The sequence below is a fragment of the Pristiophorus japonicus genome, chromosome 11, assembly GCF_044704955.1.
Source record: "Pristiophorus japonicus isolate sPriJap1 chromosome 11, sPriJap1.hap1, whole genome shotgun sequence".
NCBI lineage: Eukaryota > Metazoa > Chordata > Chondrichthyes > Pristiophoridae > Pristiophorus > Pristiophorus japonicus.
In genome coordinates this window covers 153,047,656-153,070,067 of record NC_091987.1, presented here as the reverse complement: position 1 = coordinate 153,070,067, position 22,412 = coordinate 153,047,656, and the positions used below count along the sequence as shown (strand labels likewise).

General features: G+C 46.9%; 1 protein-coding gene across 6 annotated transcripts in view; it reads right to left on the bottom strand.

Moving 5' to 3' along the window:
* ppef1 (protein phosphatase, EF-hand calcium binding domain 1) overlaps nucleotides 1–22,412 on the bottom strand; it is a 197,430-nt gene that overhangs the window by 124,860 nt on the left and 50,158 nt on the right. For 5 of the 6 annotated variants that reach the window (XM_070894196.1, XM_070894194.1, XM_070894192.1 and 2 more), the window contains exons 2-5: nucleotides 21,215–21,409; nucleotides 17,531–17,578; nucleotides 7,853–7,980; nucleotides 1,564–1,624 (exon numbers count right to left, since the gene is read on the bottom strand). In XM_070894196.1, coding sequence (XP_070750297.1) covers nucleotides 1,564–1,624; nucleotides 7,853–7,980; nucleotides 17,531–17,578; nucleotides 21,215–21,299 — 322 coding nt within the window. In that variant the 5' untranslated portion in view covers nucleotides 21,300–21,409. The remainder of the gene's footprint in view (nucleotides 1–1,563; nucleotides 1,625–7,852; nucleotides 7,981–17,530; nucleotides 17,579–21,214; nucleotides 21,410–22,412) is intronic. The other variant, XM_070894195.1, reaches the window with a different exon arrangement.

The following is a 22,412-nucleotide window of genomic DNA, read 5'->3' as shown; positions in this document are numbered from 1 at the left end:
GATATGAAGGGTTATGGAACCAAGGTGGATAGATGGAGTTAGGTCACAGGTCAGCCGTGATCTCATTGAATGGAACAGACTCTAGGGGCTGAATGGCTGAATTTACAGATTGCACGCTCCCAGCTCGGAGATGTTGTGGAAGGGGCGCCGATCAGACAATCAGAGCTCGAGTGTTGCAGGCCTATCTCTGATGTATGGTCCCTTCAGGTTTGACAGCCCCTGGGAGTTGCAGGATGGGTAAATCAGCCCTTGGATCTCACTCCCTTCTCTTCACTGGGGCTTCCCTCTGTGGAGTAGAGCTTAGTATTAACTGCATGTTATAGATGGACCTTGGTCGATTTTCATCCAGCATTTCCTACGCTCCTAAAATATTCACTCTCCTGGTTAAACCAGCATGTTCGTATTGAAATGATCGTCAGTCATTTCTTTCCTCACTATATATGAAAGAAAGAGTTATGTATGTAATACACTTATGAACAATTCCACGAGGCAATGTGTTGTACTCAAACTGTAGTGGCCTTGGTCCTTTATTCGTAACTCCAGAGTGAGGCACAAGCATAGTGAGCAGTCTTTTAGACTGGGCCCTGCACACCTATGCAGGTGACCCTCAGGTCTCCCACCACAGTGCCCTCTGATGGACAGCCTCTGCCACAGGGACAGGAAACCCCGGTCTCCACCAGTTGCACCCTCTAGTGGTGCCAGCATAGTATATACACAGTGTAAACCTTATTGATGTTACCTGATGTACTAAGTCTCCATCTTATGCAACTATACTGTGACTACACAGAGTATATCTATAGTCTGCATATATAACAGAAAGTCTTGCATTTATATAGCGCCTTTCATGACCTCCGGACATCTCAAAGCTCTTTACAGCCAATGAAGTACTTTTGGAGTGTAGTCACTGTTGTAATGTAAGAAACACAGCAGCCAGTTTGCGCACAGCAAGTTCCCACACACAGCAATGTGATCACGACCAGATCATCTGTTTTTGTTATGTTGATTGAGGGATAAATATTGGCCCCAGGACACCAGGGATAATTCACTCTGATATAGTGCCATGGGATCTTTTATGTCCACCTGAGAGAACATACGGGGCCTCAGTTTAACGTCTCATCTGAAAGACATCACCTCCGATAGTGCAGCGCTCCCTCAGCACTGCACTGGGATGTCAGCCTGGATTTATGTGAAGTGGGACTTGAACCCACAACCTTCTGACTCAGAGGCGAGAGTGCTACCCACTGAGCCACAGTTGACACTCTGACATGAGGTTGACTAGTGACCGAAACTCTCATACCTCGGATCTGGATAATTCTTGCCTGAGACAGTGACTGAATAAACGTGCAATATGTTATCAGCAAAACAGTGTGACTGTCAGGCTGTTTACTCAAAAGTTATTACAGAATATAAAGGAATACAAAAAACACAAGGGTACTTCTGAAATAACTTCAAAATAGCTGCAGAAATGCAGAGTTCTGGAATAAATGAGTGGTTTTTAAACAATGTACTTTTTATGTCTATAAATGCGTTGAAGAAATGGGCTGTCAGATTGCAGTTACTCACCACTGCTGGCCCCGCTCAGCTGAGCATAGTGATCCATCAGAAAGTTAAAGAAGTGTGACAACTGGCAAAAGGACACAAAGCAGGAAGTTAAGGGCAGTTCGTCACTGGCACCGGCAACAACATCTGCACTGCCACACACAGCTGTACTCCCAACTCAACATAACTTCACAAAAGCAGCACTGGGATATCAAGCAAACGCACATCAGAGCTCGAAACGCAGTTATGAAACAAAGGGGGCAAATTCGGCCACGCCTCTGTTGCGGTGTTAATCCAGGCCGAGCACTAATTTTAACGCCTTGAAACAGTTTGCGCCTCCCACCCAGAAATTCGTCAGAATCGGTCAAAGAGCTGACAGGGGCGCTAAATCAGCCGTTGCACACGAGAGCTGTGGGGGAGCGCTAACGAAAATACCGACGCTAAATTTAATCAAGTCATTGATTAAAACAGGGAAAATAGACTATGAAAGTAAACTAGCATAAAATATAAAAACAGATAGCAAGAGTTTCTATAGGTATATATAAAAGGAAAAGAGTGGCTAAAGTAAATGTTGGTCCCTTAGAGGATGAGATTGGGGAATTAGTAATGGGGAACATGGAGATGGCAGAAACTCTGAACAAATATTTTGTATCAGTCTTTACGGTAGAGGACACTAACAATATTCCAACATTGAATAGTCAATGGGCTATAGGGGGGGGGGGGGGAGGAACTTAACACAATCACAATGACTGAGGAGGTGGTACTCAGTAAGATAAGGGGACTAAAGGTAGATAAATCCCCTGGACCTGATGGCTTGTATCCTCGGGTCTTAAGAGAAGTAGCGGCAGGGATTGTGGATGCATTGGTTGTAATTTATCAAAATTTCCTGGATTCTGGGGAGGTCCCAGCAGATTGGAAAACTGCAAATGTAACGCCCCTATTTAAAAAAGGAGGCAGACAAAAAGCAGGAAACTAGACCAGTTAGCCTAACATCTATGGTTAGGAAAATGTTGGAGTCCATTATTAAAGAAGCAGTAACAGGACATTTGGAAAAGCAAAATTCGGTCAGGCAGAGTCAGCATGGATTTATGAAAGGGAAGTCATGTTTGACAAATTTGCTGTAATTTTTTGAGGATGTAACGAACAGGGTGGATATAGGGGAACCAGTGGATGTGGTGTATTTGGACTTCCTGAAGGCATTTGACAAGGTGCCACATAAAAGGTTACTGCACAAGATAAAAGTTCATGGGGTTGGGGGTAATATATTAGCATGGATAGAGGATTGACTAACTAACAGAAATCAGAGAGTTGGGATAAATGGTTCATTCTCTGGTTGGCAATCAGTAACTAGTGGGGTGCCACAGGGATCAGTGCTGAGACCCCAACTATTTACAATCTATATTAATGACTTGGAAGAAGGGACTGAGTGTAACGTAGCCAAGTTTGCTGACGATACAAAGATGGAACGAAATGCAATGTGAGAAGGTCACAAAATACCTGTAAAAGGAAATAGGCTAAGTGAGTGGGCAAAAATTTGACAGATGGAGTATAATGTTGGAAAGTGTGAGCTCATGCACTTTGGCAGAAAAAATCAAAGAGCAAGTTATTATTTAAATTGAGAAAGATTGCAAAGTGCTGCAGTACAGCAGGACCTGGGGGTACTTGTGCATGAAACACAAAAGGATAGAATGCAGGTACAGCAAGTGATCAGGAAGGCCAATGGAATCTTGGCCTTTATTGCAAAGGGGATGGAGTATAAAAGCAGGGAAGTCTTGCTACAGTTATACAGGGTATTGGTGAGGCCGCATCTGGAATACTGCGTGCAGTTTTGGTTTCTATATTTGCGGAAGGATATACTTGCTTTGGAGGCAGGTCAGAGTTGGTTCACTAGGTTGATTCCGGAGATAAAGAGATTGACTTATGAGGAAAGGTTGAGTAGGTTGGGCCTCTACTCATTGGAGTTCAGAAAAATGAGAGGTGATCTTATCAAAACGTACAAGATTATGAGGGGGCTTGACAAGGTGGATGCAGAGAGGATGTTTACACTGATGGGGGAGACTGGAACTAGAGGGCATAATCTTAGAATAAGGGGCCGCCCATTTAAAATTGAGATGAGGAGGAATTTCTTCTCTGAGGGTTATAAATCTGTGGAATTCGCTGCCTCAGAGAGCTGTGGAAGCTGGGACATTGTCTGTTTCTGTCTTAAATATATTCAGTTTCTGAAACGATAAGGGGATAAGGGGTTATGGAGAGCAGGCAGGGAAGTGGACCTGAATCTGTGATCAGATCAGCCATGATCGTATTGAATGGTGGAGCAGGCTCGAGGGGCCGTATGGCCAACTCCTGCTCCTTTTTCTTATGTTCTTGTGCATGCGTGGAAGTCCGATTCAGAACCCGGCAAAAGCCGAGTCTTAAAGGCACGGCATAGAAATGCACCCGTTAAAGTTTTCAAAATCACTTGTTACCCCTCGCACTGTTATGCCTGTCTGCTGCTGCACACTCGGAGGCTCACGCACCGTGCTGTGTGTAAACGTTGCACTGACTGTGACCTCCGAGGGAACTGCTTCCTCATCCCTTTAAGTAGCCGCCAGTTAACGACTCTGCACGCTTGCACCCACTGTTTTTCTAGACGCTGTTATTGGCGGGCACTCAATGAGGCGGCCGCATTGAATTTACCGACCAGGGCGCTAGCGTGGGCGTTGCACCAGGAATATGTCAGGAGCGGAGCGATCGTCAGCAGCGGGCGCTACTGGTTTGTGCTCCCGGTGAGACTCGAATGAATTTTTGGTCGGGGCGCTAAAAGCTACGCTCCCGGTCAGTAACCTCTAACGCTCCCATTAACGACCCCTCTGGCCGCTAACTGAGGTGTTAAGACAACCGAAAACCCAGACCAAAATGGTTATAGAAGGATTACTCTTGGGTGTGTTATGAATATCCAGCCAGTTAGGTCGGGCCACACGCTGTATGTCCAAGTGTCAGTACTCCAGAAGATATCATGGATAAGATGAAAACTTATGCAGCACTAATGCCTGCCACAAGATGCCTTATTTAATAAATACAGTGGAACCTCCGTCATCTACCATATATGTGCAGGTGTTTATCCGTGTACAATATGTATGTGTATCTTTAGATGTAGATACTATATATTTATGAGGCGGTGTTGAATCTCATCATCAATGTCTGCTCTTGTTGATAAGAGGCTCCCGAGGTATGGGCCACACATTATGTCCAAGTGTCAGTATCCTAGTAGATATCACATCATCATAGGCAGTCCCTCGAAGCGAGGATGACTTGCTTCCACGCCAAAAAGGGATGAGTTCACAGGTGTTTCAATGCAGGACCTAATGTTCCAGATCTCGAACTACATCCTGAAGGGTGGAAGATGCCTGTGCGTGGATTTTTTTAACGTGGGGTGACCGTTGCACACCAGCCACCACACATCTTGACAGAGCTAGGTCTTGGTCCAGTGGCAAGGGTGACCCCAGACCACTGGAGACCAACTCTACTGCACGGACCGAGCGCGCACACATATCGCAGTGTGGGCTGGCCCGTGCTACCCCTGGGCCCTCGCCCCTTCTGGGCCCCAGACTCACGCCTCTCCTGGGCCCCGGTCACTTCCTTCTACAAACTCTTGCCGCTCCTTCGCCCCTCCTGCTGTGCCAGCCCGCACCTCAATCGGCGACTCGGCTTCGCAGCCATCACCCTTCTGCAGTGGTACGCCGCCGTACGCTGCTCCCTCTATCGATATCATTGAAGCACTGACCACACTCAATCAGCTCCACTGGGCAGGTCACATTGTTCGCATGCCAGATACAAGACTCCCTAAGCAAGTGCTCTACTTGGAACTCTTTCACAGTAAACGAGCCAAAGGTGGGCAGAGGAAACATTACAAGGACACCCTCAAAGCCTCCCTGATAAAGTGCAACATCCCCACCGACACCTGGCAGTCCTTGGTCGAAGACCGCCCTAAGTGGAGAAAGTGCATCCGGGAGGGCGCTGAGCACCTCGAGTCTCATTGCCGAGAGCATGCGCAGGCAGCGGAAGGAGCGTGCAGCAAACCAGTCCCACCCACCCCTTCCCTCAATGACTATCTGTCCCACCTGTGACAGGGACTGTGGCTCTCGTATTGGACTGTTCAGCCACCTAAGGACTCATTTTAAGAGTGGAAGCAAGTCTTCCTCGATTCCGAGGGACTGCTATGATGATATTGATGAGAGAAGTTATGTTAAACTTGTATCGAACTTTGGTTAGACCACACTTGGAATACTGCGTTTGATTCTGGTCACCATATTATAAAAAGGATATAGAGGCACTGGAGAGGGTGCAGAGAAGATTTACAAGGATGATACCAGAACTGAGAGGTTATACTTATTAGAAAAGGATGTTAGAAAAGTGAATGTTAAGGGGTGACCTGATAGAGGTATCTAAGGTTATGAAGGGCATTGATAGGGCAGACATAGAGAAGATGTTTCTATTTGCAGGGGAGGCCACAACTAAGGGCCATAAATGTAAGATAGTCAATAATAAATTCAACAGGGACCTCAGGAAAAATGTCTTTACCCGGAGAGTGGTGAGAATGTGGAACTCACTACCACAACCACAACAGGGAGTGGTTGAGATGAATAGTATAGAGGGGAAGCTGGATAAAGACATGGGGGAGAAGGGAATAGAAGGATGTGCTGATGGAGTGAGATGGAGGGGTGAGAGGAGGCTCGGGTGGAGTATAAACATTCCATTGACTCTGGATCAGTTCCTATGGAGTGGAGGGTAGCCAATGTAACCCCACTTTTTAAAAAAGGAGGGAGAGAGAAAACAGGGAATTATAGACCGGTCAGCCTGACATCGGTAGTGGGTAAAATGATGGAATCAATTATTAAGGATGTCATAGCAGTGCATTTGGAAAGAGGTGACATGATAGGTCCAAGTCAGCATGGATTTGTGAAAGGGAAATCATGCTTGACAAATCTTCTGGAATTTTTTGAGGATGTTTCCAGTAGAGTGGATAAGGGAGAACCAGTTGATGTGGTATATTTGGACTTTCAGAAGGCGTTCGACAAGGTCCCACACAAGAGATTGATGTGCAAAGTTAGAGCACATGGGATTGGGGGTAGTGTACTGACATGGATTGAGAACTGGTTGTCAGACAGGAAGCAAAGAGTAGGAGTAAATGGGTACTTTTCAGAATGGCAGGCAGTGACTAGTGGGGTACCGCAAGGTTCTGTGCTGGGGCCCCAGCTGTTTACACTGTACATTAATGATTTAGATGAGGGGATTAAATGTAGTATCTCCAAATTTGCGGATGACACTAAGTTGGGTGGCAGTGTGAGCTGCGAGGAGGATGCTGTGAGGCTGCAGAGCGACTTGGATAGGTTAGGTGAGTGGGCAAATGCATGGCAGATGAAGTATAATGTGGATAAATGTGAGGTTATCCACTTTGGTGGTAAAAACAGAGAGACAGACTATTATCTGAATGGTGACAGATTAGGAAAAGGGGAGGTGCAAAGAGACCTGGGTGTCATGGTACATCAGTCATTGAAGGTTGGCATGCAGGTGCAGCAGGCGGTTAAGAAAGCAAATGGCATGTTGGCCTTCATAGCAAGGGGATTTGAGTACAGGGGCAGGGAGGTGTTGCTACAGTTGTACAGGGCATTGGTGAGGCCACACCTGGAGTATTGTGTACAGTTTTGGTCTCCTAACCTGAGGAAGGACATTCTTGCTATTGAGGGAGTGCAGCGAAGGTTCACCAGACTGATTCCCGGGATGGCGGGACTGACCTATCAAGAAAGACTGGATCAACTGGGCTTGTATTCACTGCAGTTCAGAAGAATGAGAGGGGACCTCATAGAAACATATAAAATTCTGACGGGGTTAGACAGGTTAGATGCAGGAAGAATGTTCCCAATGTTGGGGAAGTCCAGAACCAGGGGTCACAGTCTAAGGATAAGGGGTAAGCCATTTAGGACCGAGATGCGGAGGAACTTCTTCACCCAGAGAGTGGTGAACCTGTGGAATTCTCTACCACAGAAAGTTGTTGAGGCCAATTCACTAAATATATTCAAAAAGGAGTTAGATGAGGTCCTTACTGCTAGGGGGATCAAGGGGTATGGCGAGAAAGCAGGAATGGGGTACTGAAGTTGAATGTTCAGCCATGAACTCATTGAATGGCGGTGCAGGCTAGAAGGGCCGAATGGCCTACTCCTGCACCTATTTTCTATGTTTCTATGTTTCTATGTAATTTGTGGTAATTCTATTTTGATGTACAAATTGCTGCACATGCATACATTGTTATATAGTTAATTAGAATAAAACTCACTTGTAGTTGGTCTTGCTCTCCGGCATACTCAATAGATTGAAAAATGCTCCATGTATAGCGACGCTTCATCTCAGTCCGTGCCACGTGCCGGCGATACCAGCCCTGAATCAGTATGGCCGCCTGAATGGCTGCAAAGTGATGGAGTGTACAATATTAGCCCAGAGTTTGGAAAGGCGTCTTGTTGAAGAGGATCTGGGGGGAGGAAGTGCTGTTACAGTGGTGGTGGAACGGGGAAACATCACAGTGTGCTGGAGCTTCAGTCCGTGCCACCACTGATTGGTGGAACATTGGGGTACAGGAACCCAGACACTGAGCTAACAATCTCAAACACCCCAACTCGGCAAGGTGGCAAATAGTGGTCAAGCTCCTTCTCCAGAGGCAACCCCGAACGGTGAACACATTAGTCTCAATGAGCCTTCTGTAAACACTTACATTTAGACCAAGAGCCAGAATACAATATTGATAATGAATTACTGATGTCAAACGCATTATGTATGCCATTTCATTATCGGAGAACTAGGGGTGAATTTCAGACTGGGGATCCAGGTATGATGGCTTGTCCCACACAGCAGCCATTCAAACTTATTTACTGTTGTACACCTTATTCTGTCTTCCTTTTCACGTGTTTCGCACTAGGTAGATCAGTCTTCTGACCGTTTAGTTCTCCACAGTCCACAATCGTTCTTTCCAACAATTGGCGTAGAATTGGGCAGCAGTCATGCAGATTAACAACCTGAGCGTCTGTTATTGCCACCGAAATTGTATATCTATCCCAGGTTCCAATAATGAGTGACGGAACATGAAATAGTACGATACAAGTAAACCCGATTATACCGAAATATGGTTTAGTACTCTGGTTGTGTGTAAATATATTCATTGCAATCAATTTTTTCCCTCACACATACTGACTCTCACTGGGGTACAGTTCTTCAGACACTGACTCTCACTGGAGTACAGTTCCACACACACTGACTCACTGGGGTACAGTTCCACACACACTGACTCTCACTGGGGTACAGTTCCACACACACTGACTCTCACTGGGGTACAGTTCCACACACACTGACTCTCACTGGGTTACGGGTCCCACACACACTGACTCTCACTGGGGTACAGTTCCACACACACTGACTCACTGGGTTACGGGTCCCACACACACTGACTCTCACTGGGGTACAGTTCCACACACACTGACTCTCACTGGGGTACAGTTCCACACACACTGACTCTCACTGTGGTACAGTTCCACAAACACTGACTCTCACTGGGGTACAGTTCCCACACATACCGACTCTCACTGGGGTACGGGTCCCACACACACCGACTCTCACTGGGGTATGGGTCCCACATACACTGACTCTCACTGGGGTACAGGTCCCACACACTGATTCTCACTGGGGTATGGGTCCCACACACACTGACTCTCACTGAGGTACAGGTCCCACAAACACTGACTCTTACTGGGGTACAGGTTTACAGGTAACCCTCACTGGGACTAGAACAAACACCATCTCTATTTTCCTCAAGTGGCCTTTCTTCATTTGTGGGCTGATGGAAAGAGCTATTCAGCCATGTGGTGGGAGACTATGAACGGTCAGCCTGTTGCTCACCTGGCTTACCGGATGGTGATCAGAATCAGATCCCTGTCTGAATTCTAGTCTGGGAACGCCGAAGCAAATTGTAGCACCCACCCTGAGATTGTCCAAATATATTTTTATTGCTGAACTTTTTGAAGTTAGATTCAGAAGGAAAATGGATTAGGAAAATAGAAAAGCCTAATAGTTCATAATAGCAGTCCAATCTTTCGCATTATACCAGATGATGGTTTGAGCAGAAATGATGGTTTATTGTGAACCCACGGAATGTCTCACTGGTGTGAACAATGTGATTTGTTGCTACAGCAAGCTCTCGAAATCACACTTCCCTGGGGAATGTTCACCATAAACCACTAACACTCGGATCAGCACAGGTATGCTTGGCATTTTTCATCAACCGATCCTTTGGAAGAAGGATGTAGAATAAAGCCTCCTGTTTCCTGTAATCTCAGAGCCCACGTTATTAAACTGACAATCAGTGTATAAGCCAAGTGCTGTTTTCATTATTCTTGGCTGGTCCATGAGGCCATCTGTAATCCACTGTCGGTAAAATCTCAAACCATTACACTTTAGTGTTCACAAAAATGTGCTGTGCATAATGCATTGTAGAATCTTACAGCGCAGGAGGAGGCCATTCGGCCCATCGTGCCTGTGCCGGCTCTTTGAAAGAGTGAGTTAATTAGTCCTACTCTCCCCCCACCCTCACTGCACCCCGCTCTTTCCCCAGAGCCCGGCAAATTTTCCCTTTTTCAAGTATTTATCCAATTCCCGGTTTGAAAGTTGCTATTGAATCTGCTCCCACCGCCCTTTCAGGCAGCGCGTTCCCGGCCACAACAACTCGCTGCGTAAAACATCTCATCTCCTCTTGGTCTTTGTGCCAATTATCTTTAACCTGTGTCCTCTGGTTTACTGACCCTCCTGCCAGTCTATTTACTGCATCAAAACCCCTTCATAATTTTGAACACTTCAATTAAATCTCCTTTAACCTTCTCTGCTCTAAGGAGAACAACCCCAGCTTCTCCAGCCTACCCATATAGCTCCTCATCCCTGGTGCCAGTCTAATAAATCTCTTCTGTACTCTCTCCAAAGCCTTCACATTCTTCCTGTGCTGTGTCCAGGATTGGACACAATACTCCAGCTGGGGCCAAACCAGCCCTACAACGCTTCAAGGTCTCTGCGCTCCTCCAATTCTGGCCTCTTGAGCATCCCCTATTTTCACCATCGGTGGCCGTGCCTTCAGCTGCCTGGGCCGTAGACGCTGGAACGCCCTCCCTAAACCTCTCCGCCTCTCTACCTCTCCTCCTATAAGACACTCCTTAAAACCGACCTCTTTGACCAAGCTTTTGGTCATCTCTCCTAATATGTGGCTCGATGTCAAATTGTGTTTGATAATGCCCCTGTGAAGCACCTTGGGACATTTTACTACATTAAAGGTGCTATATAAATGCAAGTTGTTGGATAGGGAATTCCCATTATAATTGGGATTAGACTAAATGACCTTTTGTTGGACGGTGCAGATATAATGGTAAGTACTGCAGTGAATAGATTACGGCCAGGGTGATCTCCTGGACTAGTGTCGATCGCCTGGATGGGTCGGAGAGGAATTTTCCCAGATTTTTTCTCCCTAAATTGGCCTGGGTTTTTATCTGGTTTTTGCCTCTCCCAGGGGATCACATGGCTACGGTTGGGGTGGAGTGTAGATGTTTTTAATATAAGGGGTGTCGCAGTGGTTTGAGGCGGACTGGTTGGGCTGGGTGCTCTTTGCCTTTCCGTCATTGATCATTGGTTTATATGTAACCTTTAGAGCTGCTGACCAAGGGCCGTGCGGCTCTTTGTCGGCCGGCGCAGACATGATAGGCCGAAATGGCCTCCTTCTGTGCTGTAAATTTCTATGTTTCATTATAACTGTTTACAGAGGTATGTTCAATGTTGACATAAAAGGCTTGACCAAAAACTGTGACAAGAGAAAGTGAAGTTTGCGGAGAGGATATATACGCACATACAAATGTTGGAATAGAATACGGGTCAGAATCCAGTGCCATTACCCATGGTGCTGTCTGATACAGGAGGAAAATGGTGGAGAGCAAAGCTGCTCTGCAACGCCACCTAGTGACCACGACCTGCAAGTGTTCCAGTCACAACAACAACAACTTGTACTTATATAGCAACTTTAACGTAGTGAAACATCCCAAGGCACTTCACAGGAGTATTAACAAATAAAAAGTTTGACACAGAATCACATAAGTAGAAATTAGTGCAGGTGACTGGCAGTTTTTGAGCTCATCCAAAACTTGGCTTTTGGTCACCTGCGCTAATTTCTACTTAAGCAGTTTGGTGTCAATGTTTTTATCTCATAATACTTGTGTGCCTTGGGACATTTCTCTATTTTAAAGGTGCTATATAAATACAGGTTGCTGTTGTTGGGTGTCGGGCTGAGGAGATTACAGAGATAGGGAGGCACGGGGCCATGGAGGGATTGGAACACAAGGATGAGAATTTTAAAATCAAGGCATTGCTGGAACCGGGAGCCAATGTAGGTCAGTGAGCACAGGGGGTGATGAGTGAGCGGGACTGGGTGCGAGTTAGGACATGGACAGCCAAGTTTTGGATCATCTCTAGTTTATGTAGGGTAGAATGTGGGAAGCCAGCCAGAAGTGCGTTGGAATAGTCAAGTCTAGAGGTAACAAAGGCCTGGATGAGGGTTTCAGCAGCGGATGAGCTGAGGCAGGGGCGGAGACAGGCGATGTTACAAAGCATCACACTGTCACATGTTCTATTTGGAGCGTTATGTGTTAACATTACAGGTAAAATGGTCAGACATACCAACGTTTAATATATGGAAGTATTTCATTGTCCCATACACTTCACCAAATCTGCTTACAATCATTGCTTCACAACTGACATTTATAGAGTGAGGGAGATGACATCCTCAAACCTCTGTGCCCTTTACACTATTACTACCCCAGTCTGTATTAGGATAGTTGGAATCTCCCTTTTATATCACTGCTCTATAGTTCTTGCACCACTCTGTAACTTCCCCGTAAATTTGATCCGATATATCCTTGCCACTAGTTTGGTGGCCTATAGAATACAGGGATGTCTCAGCTGTATGGGGGGCCAGGGGAGGAAGACAGGAAAAGCAATAGTGGTAGGGGATTCAATAGTTAGAAAGCAGACAGGCATTTCTGCGGCCGCAGACGTGACCCCAGGATGGAATGTTGGCTCTGGCTGCACTCCCCAGAGGAACCATCATCCTCACCAGTATTCACACCAGAATACTGGCTGGAGAGCGAGATGCACTCATGGGACTTCTGCACTACATGCCTGGTCCTCCTCTTCTGTCTGGCGGTCACCCATTCCCTCTCTGCCTGCACACTCCTTAGCTGCAGTGTGGCCACCTCCTGAAACATGCTATCCACGTAGCTGTCCTGGACAACCACGTGTGCACCGCAGTGACTCCAACCGCCGGTCAAGCTCAAAAACCCGGACCTCGAGCTCCTCCAGCCGACGACACCTCCTGCACATGTGGTGGTCCAGGACATGGGATGCGTTCTGGAGTTCCCACATGGCTCAGGTTGTGCATTCCACTGGACCGAGCTTCCTTGCCATACCTTTATTAATGGTCAGCTCAGCATGTTGGTTTAGAGCAGAGGGGAGACTCTCCATGAGGAAGGAGAGAAGATGAAAGAGAGTACCACACCAGGCTGTTCTCAAGCACCGGCTAGTCATTATCATCACAGGCAGTCCCTCGGAATCGAGGAAGACTTGCTTCCACTCCTGAAGTGAGTCCTGAGGTGGCTGTACAGTCCAATACGAGAGCCACAGTCCCTGTCACAGGTGGGACAGACAGTCGTTGAGGGAAAGGAGTGGGTGGGACTGGTTTGCCGCACGCTCTTTCCACTGCCTGCGCTTGGTTTCTGCATGCTCTCAGCGACGAGACTCGAGGTGCTCAGCGCCCTCTCAGATGCACTTCCTCCACTTAGGGCGGTCTTTGGCCAGGGACTCCCAGGTGTCGGTGGGGATGTTGCACTTTATCAGGGAGGCTTTGAGGGTGTCCTTGTAACGTTTCCTCTGCCCACCTTGGGCTTGTTTTCCGTGAAGGAGTTCAGAGTAGAGCGCTTGCTTTGGGAGTCTCGTGTCTGGCATGCGGACAATGTGGCCTGCCCAGCGGAGCTGATCAAGTGTGGTCAGTGCTTCAATGCTGGGGATGTTTGCCTGATTGAGGACGTTGATATTACATAGAAACAGAGAAAATAGGTGCAGGAGTAGGCCGTTCGGCCCTTCTAGCCTGCACCGCCATTCAATGAGTTCATGGCTGAACATTCAACTTCAGTACCCCATTCCTGCTTTCTCACCATACCCCTTGATCCCCCTAGTAGTAAGGACTTCATCTAATTCCTTTTTGAATATATTTAGTGAATTCGCCTCAACTACTTTCTGCAGTAGAGAATTCCACAGGTTCACCACTCTTTGGGTGAAGAAGTTTCTCCTCATCTCGGTCCTAAATGGCTTACCCCTTATCCTTAGACTGTGACCCCTGGTTCTGGACTTCCCCAACATTGGGAACATTCTTCCTCCATCTAACCTGTCTAAACCCGTCAGAATTTTAAACGTTTCTATGAGATCCCCTCTCATTCTTCTGAACTCCAGTGAATACAAGCCCAGTTGATCCAGTCTTTCTCGATATGTCAGTCCCGCCATCCCGGGAATCAGTCTGGTGAACCTTCGCTGCACTCCCTCAACAGCAAGAATGTCCTTCCTCAAGTTAGGAGACCAAAACTGTACACAATACTCCAGGTGTGGCCTCACCAAGGCCCTGTTCAACTAAAGCAACACCTCCCTGCCCCTGTACTCAAATCCCCTCGCTATGAAGGCCAACATGCCATTTGTTTTCTTAATCGCCTGCTGCACCTGCATGCCAACTTTCAATGACTGATGTACCATGACATCCAGGTCTCGTTGTACCTCCCCTTTTCCTAATCTGTCACCATTCAGATAATAGTCTGTCTCTCTGTTTTTACCACCAAAGTGGATAACCTCACATTTATCCACATTATACTTCATCTGCCATGCATTTGCCCACTCACCTAACCTATCCAAGTCACTCTGCAGCCTCATAGTATCCTCCTCGCAGCTCACACTGCCACCCAACTTAGTGTCATCCGCAAATTTGGAGATACTACATTTAATCCCCTCGTCTAAATCATTAATGTACAATGTAAACAGCTGGGGCCCCAGCACAGAACCTTGCGGTACCCCACTAGTCACTGCCTGCCATTCTGAAAAGTACCCATTTACTCCTACTCTTTGCTTCCTATCTGCCAACCAGTTCTCAATCCACGTCAGCACACTACCCCCAATCCCATGTGCTTTAACTTTGCACATTAATCTCTTGTGTGGGACCTTGTCAAAAGCCTTCTGAAAGTCCAAATACACCACATCAACTGGTTCTCCCTTGTTCACTCTACTGGAAACATCCTCAAAAAATTCCAGAAGATTTGTCAAGCATGATTTCCCTTTCACAAATCCATGCTGACTTGGACCGATCATGTCACCATTTTCCAAATACACTGCTATGTTGTCCTTAATAATTGATTCCATCATTTTACCCACTACCGATGTCAGGCTGACCGGTCTATAATTCCCTGTTTTCTCTCTCCCTCCTTTTTTTAAAAAGTGGGGTTACATTGGCTACCCTCCACTCGATAGGAACTGATCCAGAATCTATGGAATGTTGGAAAATGACTGTCAATGCATCCACTATTTCCAAGACCACCTCCTTAAGTACTCTGGGATGCAGACCATCAGGCCCTGGGGATTTATCGGCCTTCAATCTCATCAATTTCCCCAACACAATTTCCCGACTAATAAGGATTTCCCTCAGTTCCTCCTTCTTACTAGACCCTCTGACCCCTTTTATATCTGGAAGGCTGTTTGTGTCTTGTTGGTGCGCCTGTCCTTCCAGGGGATTTGTAGGATCTTGTGGAGACATCGTTGGTGATATTTCTTCAGCAACTTGAGGTGTCTAGTATGTGGTTCATGACTGGCAGTTTTTGAGCTAATCCAAAACTCGGCTGCCCGTGTCCTAACTCGCACCAAGTCCCACTCACCCATCACCCCCGTGCTCGCTGACATTGGCTCCCAGTTCCAGCAATGCCTTGATTTTAAAATTCAAATCCTTTTGTTCCAATCCCTCCATGGCTCCGTGCCTCCCTATCTCTGTAATCTCCTTCAGCCCGACACCCAACAGCAACAACAACAACCTGTATTTATATAGCACCTTTAAAATAGAGAAATGTCCCAAGGCGCTTCACAGGAGTATTATGAGATGAAAAAATTGACACCAAACTGCATAAGTAGAAATTAGCGCAGATGACCAAAAGCTTGGTCAAAGAGGTAGGTTTTAAGGAGCATCTTGAAGGTAGAAACACAGCTAGAGAGGCGGAGAGATTTCAGGAGGGAGTTCCAGAGCTTGGGGCCCAGGCAACAGAAGGCACGGCCACCGATGGTGGAGCGATTATAATCAGGGATGCTCAGGAGGGTGGAATTAGAGGTGCGCAGACATCTCAGGGGGTTGTGGGGCTGGAGGAGATTATAGAGATAGGGAGGGGCGAGGCCAAGGAGGGATTTGAAAATAAAGATGCAAATTTTGAAATCGAGGTGTTGCTTAACCGGGAGCCAATGTAGGTCAGCGAGTACATGGGTGATGGGTGAGCGGGACTCGGTGAGAGTTAGTACACGGGGCAGTGAGTACAGGGGTGATGGGTGAGCGGGACTTGGTGGGAGTTAGGACACGGGCAGCGAGCACAGGGAGTGATGGGTGAGCGGGACTTGGTGCAAGTTAGGACACGGGGCAGTGAGCACAGGGGGTGATGGGTGAGCGGGACTCGGTGCGAGTTAGGAGACGGGGCAGTGAGCACAGGGGGTGATGGGTGAACGGAACTTCATGCGAGTTAGGACACGGGGCAGCGAGCACAGGGGGTGATGGGTGAGCGGGACTTGGTGTGAGTTAGGACACAGGCAGCGAGCACAGGGAGTGATGGGTGAGCGGGACTTAGTGCAAGTTAGGATACGGGGCAGTGAGCACAGGGGGTGATGGGTGAGCGGGACTCTGTGCGAGTTAGGACACGGGGCAGTGAGCACAGGGGGTGATGGGTGAGCGGGACTTGGTGCGAGTTAGGACATGGGGCAGCGAGTTCTGGATCACCTCTAGTGATTATTTTCTCCCCCCTCCCTACACCCAGAGATATCTGCACTCCTCCAATTCTGGATTTTAATCGCTCCACCATTGGCAGCCATGCCTTCAGCTGCCTAAACCCTAAACTCTCCACTTCTCTACCTCACTCTCTCCTCCTTTCAGAAACTCCTCCAAACCTACCTCTTTGATCAAGCTATCCTAATATCTTGTTATGTGGTTTGTTGTCAAATTTTAGCTGATAACACTCCAATGAAGCACCTTGGGACATTTTACGACATTAAAGGTGCTATATAAATGCAAGTTGTTGCAGTTGATTGGGAACAGGCTAACTGTCTTACCGTTATGACTAAGACAATGAGTGGGACATGCGGGAGGGGAAGAAAAAGGGAAAGGGAAATTTAGGAGATATCAGGAAAACTTTCTGTACTAAATTGTTTGGTATAATCTAGTCGAGTGTTTGCTATCATCCACCAAGTAAGGTAATAGAGACAGAAACATTGATGTTATTCAAGGTACACCTGGATGGCCTGATGGGAGAGTTACTGTGCTGGATGCGTGAACTTTGATGGGCCAAATGGCTTTTTCTTATCCATGATTTTTCTCAAATTATGCTACCCATCAGTCATCTTAAATAAGAGAGCAGGAAAAAGAAGATAAAGGTTGACATTTGTATTCATATAACACACTGTTAAACATCTAAAGATACTTCATAGAGAGTTCGAGTTCGAGTTCGAGTTCGCGATAGGGTTAGGGCGAGGGCTAGAGATAGGGTCAGGGTTAGGGTTACCCTAATACTAATGCTTTCTGGAGTGCAGTTATTATGTAGACTAAATGTAAGACTAATTCCTTCAACGCATTATCCGATGGACAGAATCAAATGCTTACCTGCAAAGAGGGATGGTGTCCTTGCCAGCTCATCTGCATGGGAAGCAACTGCACAAAATAGCCAGTAAGTCTCTATAGTCAGAGCCCAGCAAACAGGGAGAGGGAAATTAGCTAATGGCAGTAACACACTGCACTGTACTAAGGAGAAAAGAGCAGAAATAAAGTTAAGGGAAGTCTGAAATAGAATGACAGAGAATTTTACTGGTCGGTCGGCCCAACAGGGCTATGCCTGGGTGTATGCCCCACACGAGCCTCCTCCCACCCTACTAAAACAAGCGGCTTTTGGAAATCTGAAATAAAAACAGAAAATGCTGGAAATACTCAGCAGGTCAGGCACCATCTGTGGAGAGGGAAACAGAGTTAACGTTTCAAGGGTTCCCCTTGTCCTCACCTTTCACCTCACCAACCTCCACATTCAACGGATCATCCTCCGCCATTTCCTCCACCTCCAGCGTGATCCCACCACCAATCACATCTTCCCCTCCCCTCCCCTCTCAGCATTCCGAAGGGACCACTCCCTCCGTGACACCCTGGTCCATTCCATAGTCACTCCCAGCACCCCCTCCCTGGCACAGGAGATGCAACACCTGCCCTTTTACCTCCTCCCTTCCCACTGTCCAGGGCCCCAAACACTCCTTCTAGACTCAGCAATTTCAGATCAGAACCTCGGTGTTCATTCTGCTGTTCACATTTACTCCTTCTCTAGACCTATATTTTGTTTCTTCACTGGCCCCATTACCGTCTCCTTTTGCCTTGCACCCTCATCCCTGTTATTTAATCTCTCCTGCCTTGCAACCTATCACCCTATCACAGACCTTCCCTTTCATTCTTTCCCCCTTACCCTGACCCTACACTTGCTTAAAAACCTGTTGCATCTAACTTTTACCAGTTCTGATGAAAGGTCACAGATCTGAAACATTAACACTGTTTCTCTCTCCACAGATGCTGCCTGACCCGCTGAGTATTTCCAGCATTTTTTGGTTTTACTCCTCCCACCTTATGTCACCTCGCCCTGTCAACTTAACCTTCCATTCTTTTCTCCCTCATGTATTTATCAAGCTTCCCTTTGTTTTCTTGAAGAATATTTTCATCTCGACAGGCCAACAGCAACATAACTCTATCTACAAATCAGGACTCAGTGGGCAACGGAAACAGCATGGTTTCAGTCTAACTCCGAGTTTGATATAATATCAGCAAACATGCCATCGATTTGACCAGACACACATAATTCGATTATCTGTTACTTGCCTCTCTGCACTATCCATTTTACGAACGATGAACCTGCGATCTCTACTAAAGATTGCTGAACAATTTTGCTTATATTTTACTGTTTCTTATCGCACATATTTTGTCTCCAAGACCACGAAGTGCTCAAAGGCAAAGCGAGGCAGTCTGCTACACTTTATAATAACCAACAGTTAGTCATTTATACAGCATTAAATCCATCTGTCAAACCTCGGTGTGACCTGCACGGCAGAAAGGAACGAGATATCCCTCAGAATCCATGTTAACCTCTTATGCTTCACTTCTTTTCAGGGAGGTAATGTATGCACCGGTGAGTCTGCTCACAGGGTGTTGAGCTGTTGAGCTGGGAGTGGCTTAGCCAGTCACGTGATGTTCACAAGACTCAATAAAACCCCAGCCAGTTTGGTTCGGGGGATCCACAATGAGGCAGGTGGTTGTGAGCCTGGTGGATGAACTGGTAATGTGTGATTGTTAAACCTTTCCTAATAAACCGATTAGTTATTAATAGCATGAAGCAAATACATTACAAGGGCCAAGTTACTACGGTAACACAACTCCTCTGATTTTTTTCCAGAGCCTCTTTTTATTAAAAGCCATATATGATTATTTCAGCTTTTTCAGCTTTTATGCATTGACATTTCGTCACTCAGAGGGTGGTGAATTTCTGGAATTCATTACCCCAGAGGGCTGTAGAGGCTCAGTCTTTGAGTATATTCAAGACAGAGATCGATAGATTTTTGGATATTAAGGAAATCAAGGGATATGGGGACAGTGCAGGAAAGTGGAGTTGAGGTCGAAGATCAGCCATGATCTCATTGACTGGTGGAGGCCGAATGGCCGCCTCCTGCTCCTAATTCTTATGTTCTTATGATATAGTGGTAGTGCACCAGATATTACATGTTACAAATTTCAATAATGTGAGTTAATTACAATTGATGAGTAATCCAGTTTAATCAAACACAGGATGACTTTGACAGGTTAGGTGAGTGGGCAAATGCGTGGCAGATGCAGTATAATGTGGATAAGTGTGAGGTTATCCACTTTGGTGGCAAAAACAGGAAGGCAGAATATTATCTGAATGGTGACAGATTAGTAAAAGGGGAGGTTCAACGAGACCTGGGTGTCATGGTACATCAGTCATTGAAAGTAGGCATGCAGGCACAGCAGGTGGTGAAGAAAGCAAATAGCATAGCGAGAGGATTTGAGTATAGGAGCAGGGAAGTATTACTGCAGTTGTACAGGGCCTTGGTGAGAAAACACCTTGAATATTGTGTGCTGTTTTGGTCCCCTAATCTGAGGAAGGACATTCTTGCTATTGAGGGAGTGCAGCGAAGGTTCATCAGACTGATTCCCGGGATGGCAGGACTGACTTATGAAGAAAGACTGGATCAACTAGGCTTATATTCACTGGAATTTAGAAGAATGAGAGGGGATCTCATAGAAGTATATACAATTCTGACGGGATTGGACAGGTTAGATGCAGGAAGAATGTTCCCGATGTTGGGGGAAGTCCAGAACCAGGGGTCACAGTCTAAGGATAAGGGGTAAGCCATCTAAGACCGAGATGAGGAGAAACTTTTTCACTCAGAGAATTGTGAACCTGTGGAATTCTCTACCACAGAAAGTTGTTGAGTGCAGTTCATTGAATATATTCAAAAGGGAGTTAGATGTGGCCCTTACAGCTAAAGGGATCAGGGGGTATGGAGAGAAAGCAGGAATGGGGTACTGAGGTGAATGATCAGCCATGATCTTATTGAATGGTGGTGCAGGCTCGAAGGGCCAAATGGCCTACTCCTGCACCTATTTTCTATGTTTCTATAATAATATGCATTCATACAGTACTAAGGAACATAGAATCATAGAATGATACAGCACAGAAAGAGACCATTCGGCCCATCGTGCCTGTGTCGGCTCTGTGAAAGAGCTCTCCAATTAGTCCCATTCCCCAGAGCTGGGCAAATTTTTCCCTTTTCAAGTATTTATCCAATTCCCGGTTTGAAAGTTACTATTGAATCAGCCCTTTCAGGCTGCGCGTCCCAGATCACAACAACGTTCTCCTCATCTCCCCCACTGGCTTTTTTGGCAATTACCATAAACCTGTGCCATTTGGTTACCGACCCTCCTGCCACTGGAAACAGTCTCTCATTATTCACTCTGTCAAAACCGCTCATGATTTTAAACACCTCTATGAGATCTCCCCTTAACCTTCTCTGCTCTGAGAAGAACAACACCATGTTTTGAAAGTTAGCAGTGCTTGTACAGTAACCTTGCAAGATTGAGAGTTCAAATATCCTGTCACAACCTTCCAAAGAACCCGGTTGCCTACATTTTGGTTCCAAGTGACATTGTTTTTGTGAATGTCTTCCCACAGCATCGGTACTTTTACAGAACGGCAAGAAAGCAAGTGGAGAACGTGCAGAAAATTCCCTCAGTACCCACCTCTGTCTGATCTCCTTGTCTGGCTCTCTGTGACCACAGACGAGCTACATCCCATTGCTGCAGCTTCATCAACTCGCTTCAACATCGCAGGCACCAAAACCTCTCTCCCAGCACACAGCCCTGCACAATCCCTTGCAGCCCGCTCTCCACAAACATCGTCCCACTCCAGAGAGCCTCGCCGATTGAAGAGCTGTTCTATAAAAAAGGCACCAAAACAAATATCAGGAGATAAAAAAATGACACAGGATTGTGACTTCATTAGACTACTGCGGAAAGGCAAGGTAGTCATGTGAGCTGCAAACTGATCCAGGCCTCAGTCTCTCTGCCAAATTAATTATTACAACTGAGAGCTTTTGCGGTTTCATATTGCTGTATATTTTAGCGGCTTGTCATACATGCAGCGAGCATAACAGGGAATCCAAAAATCTTCTATAGACATATTGACAGTAAAAGGGTTGTCAGGAGTGGTGGGACCGATTAGGGACCAACACGGAGAACTGTTGGTGGAGGCAGAAGGTATGGCTGAGGTAGTAAATGAGTATTTAGCATCGGTGTTCACCAGGGAATAGGACTTTGCCAAAGCTGTGGTAAACAAAGAGGTTGCTAGGTTACTGCAGGAGATAAACATAGATAAAGAGGAGGTACTGGAAAGGCTGGAGGTAATTAAAGTGGATGAGTCCCCCGGTCCGGATGGGATTGAGTCCCCCGGTCCGGATGGGATTGAGTCCCCCGGTCCGGATGGGATTGAGTCCCCCGGTCCGGATGGGATTGAGTCCCCCGGTCCGGATGGGATTGAGTCCGCCGGTCTGGATGGGATCGAGTCCCGCGGTCCGGATGGGATCGAGTCCCTCGGTCCGGATGGGATTGAGTCCCCCGGTCCGGATGGGATTGAGTCCGCCGGTCTGGATGGGATTGAGTCCGCCGGTCTGGATGGGATTGAGTCCCTCGGTCCAGATGGGATTGAGTCCCCTGATCCGGATGGGATTGAGTCCCGCGGTCCAGATGGGATTGAGTCCCCTGATCCGGATGGGATTGAGTCCCGCGGTCCAGATGGGATTGAGTCCCTCGGTCTGGATGGGATTGAGTCCCTTGATCCGGATGGGATTGAGTCCCTCAGTCCGGATGGGATTGAGTCCCCTGATCCGGATGGGATTGAGTCCCGCGGTCCAGATGGGATTGAGTCCCTCGGTCTGGATGG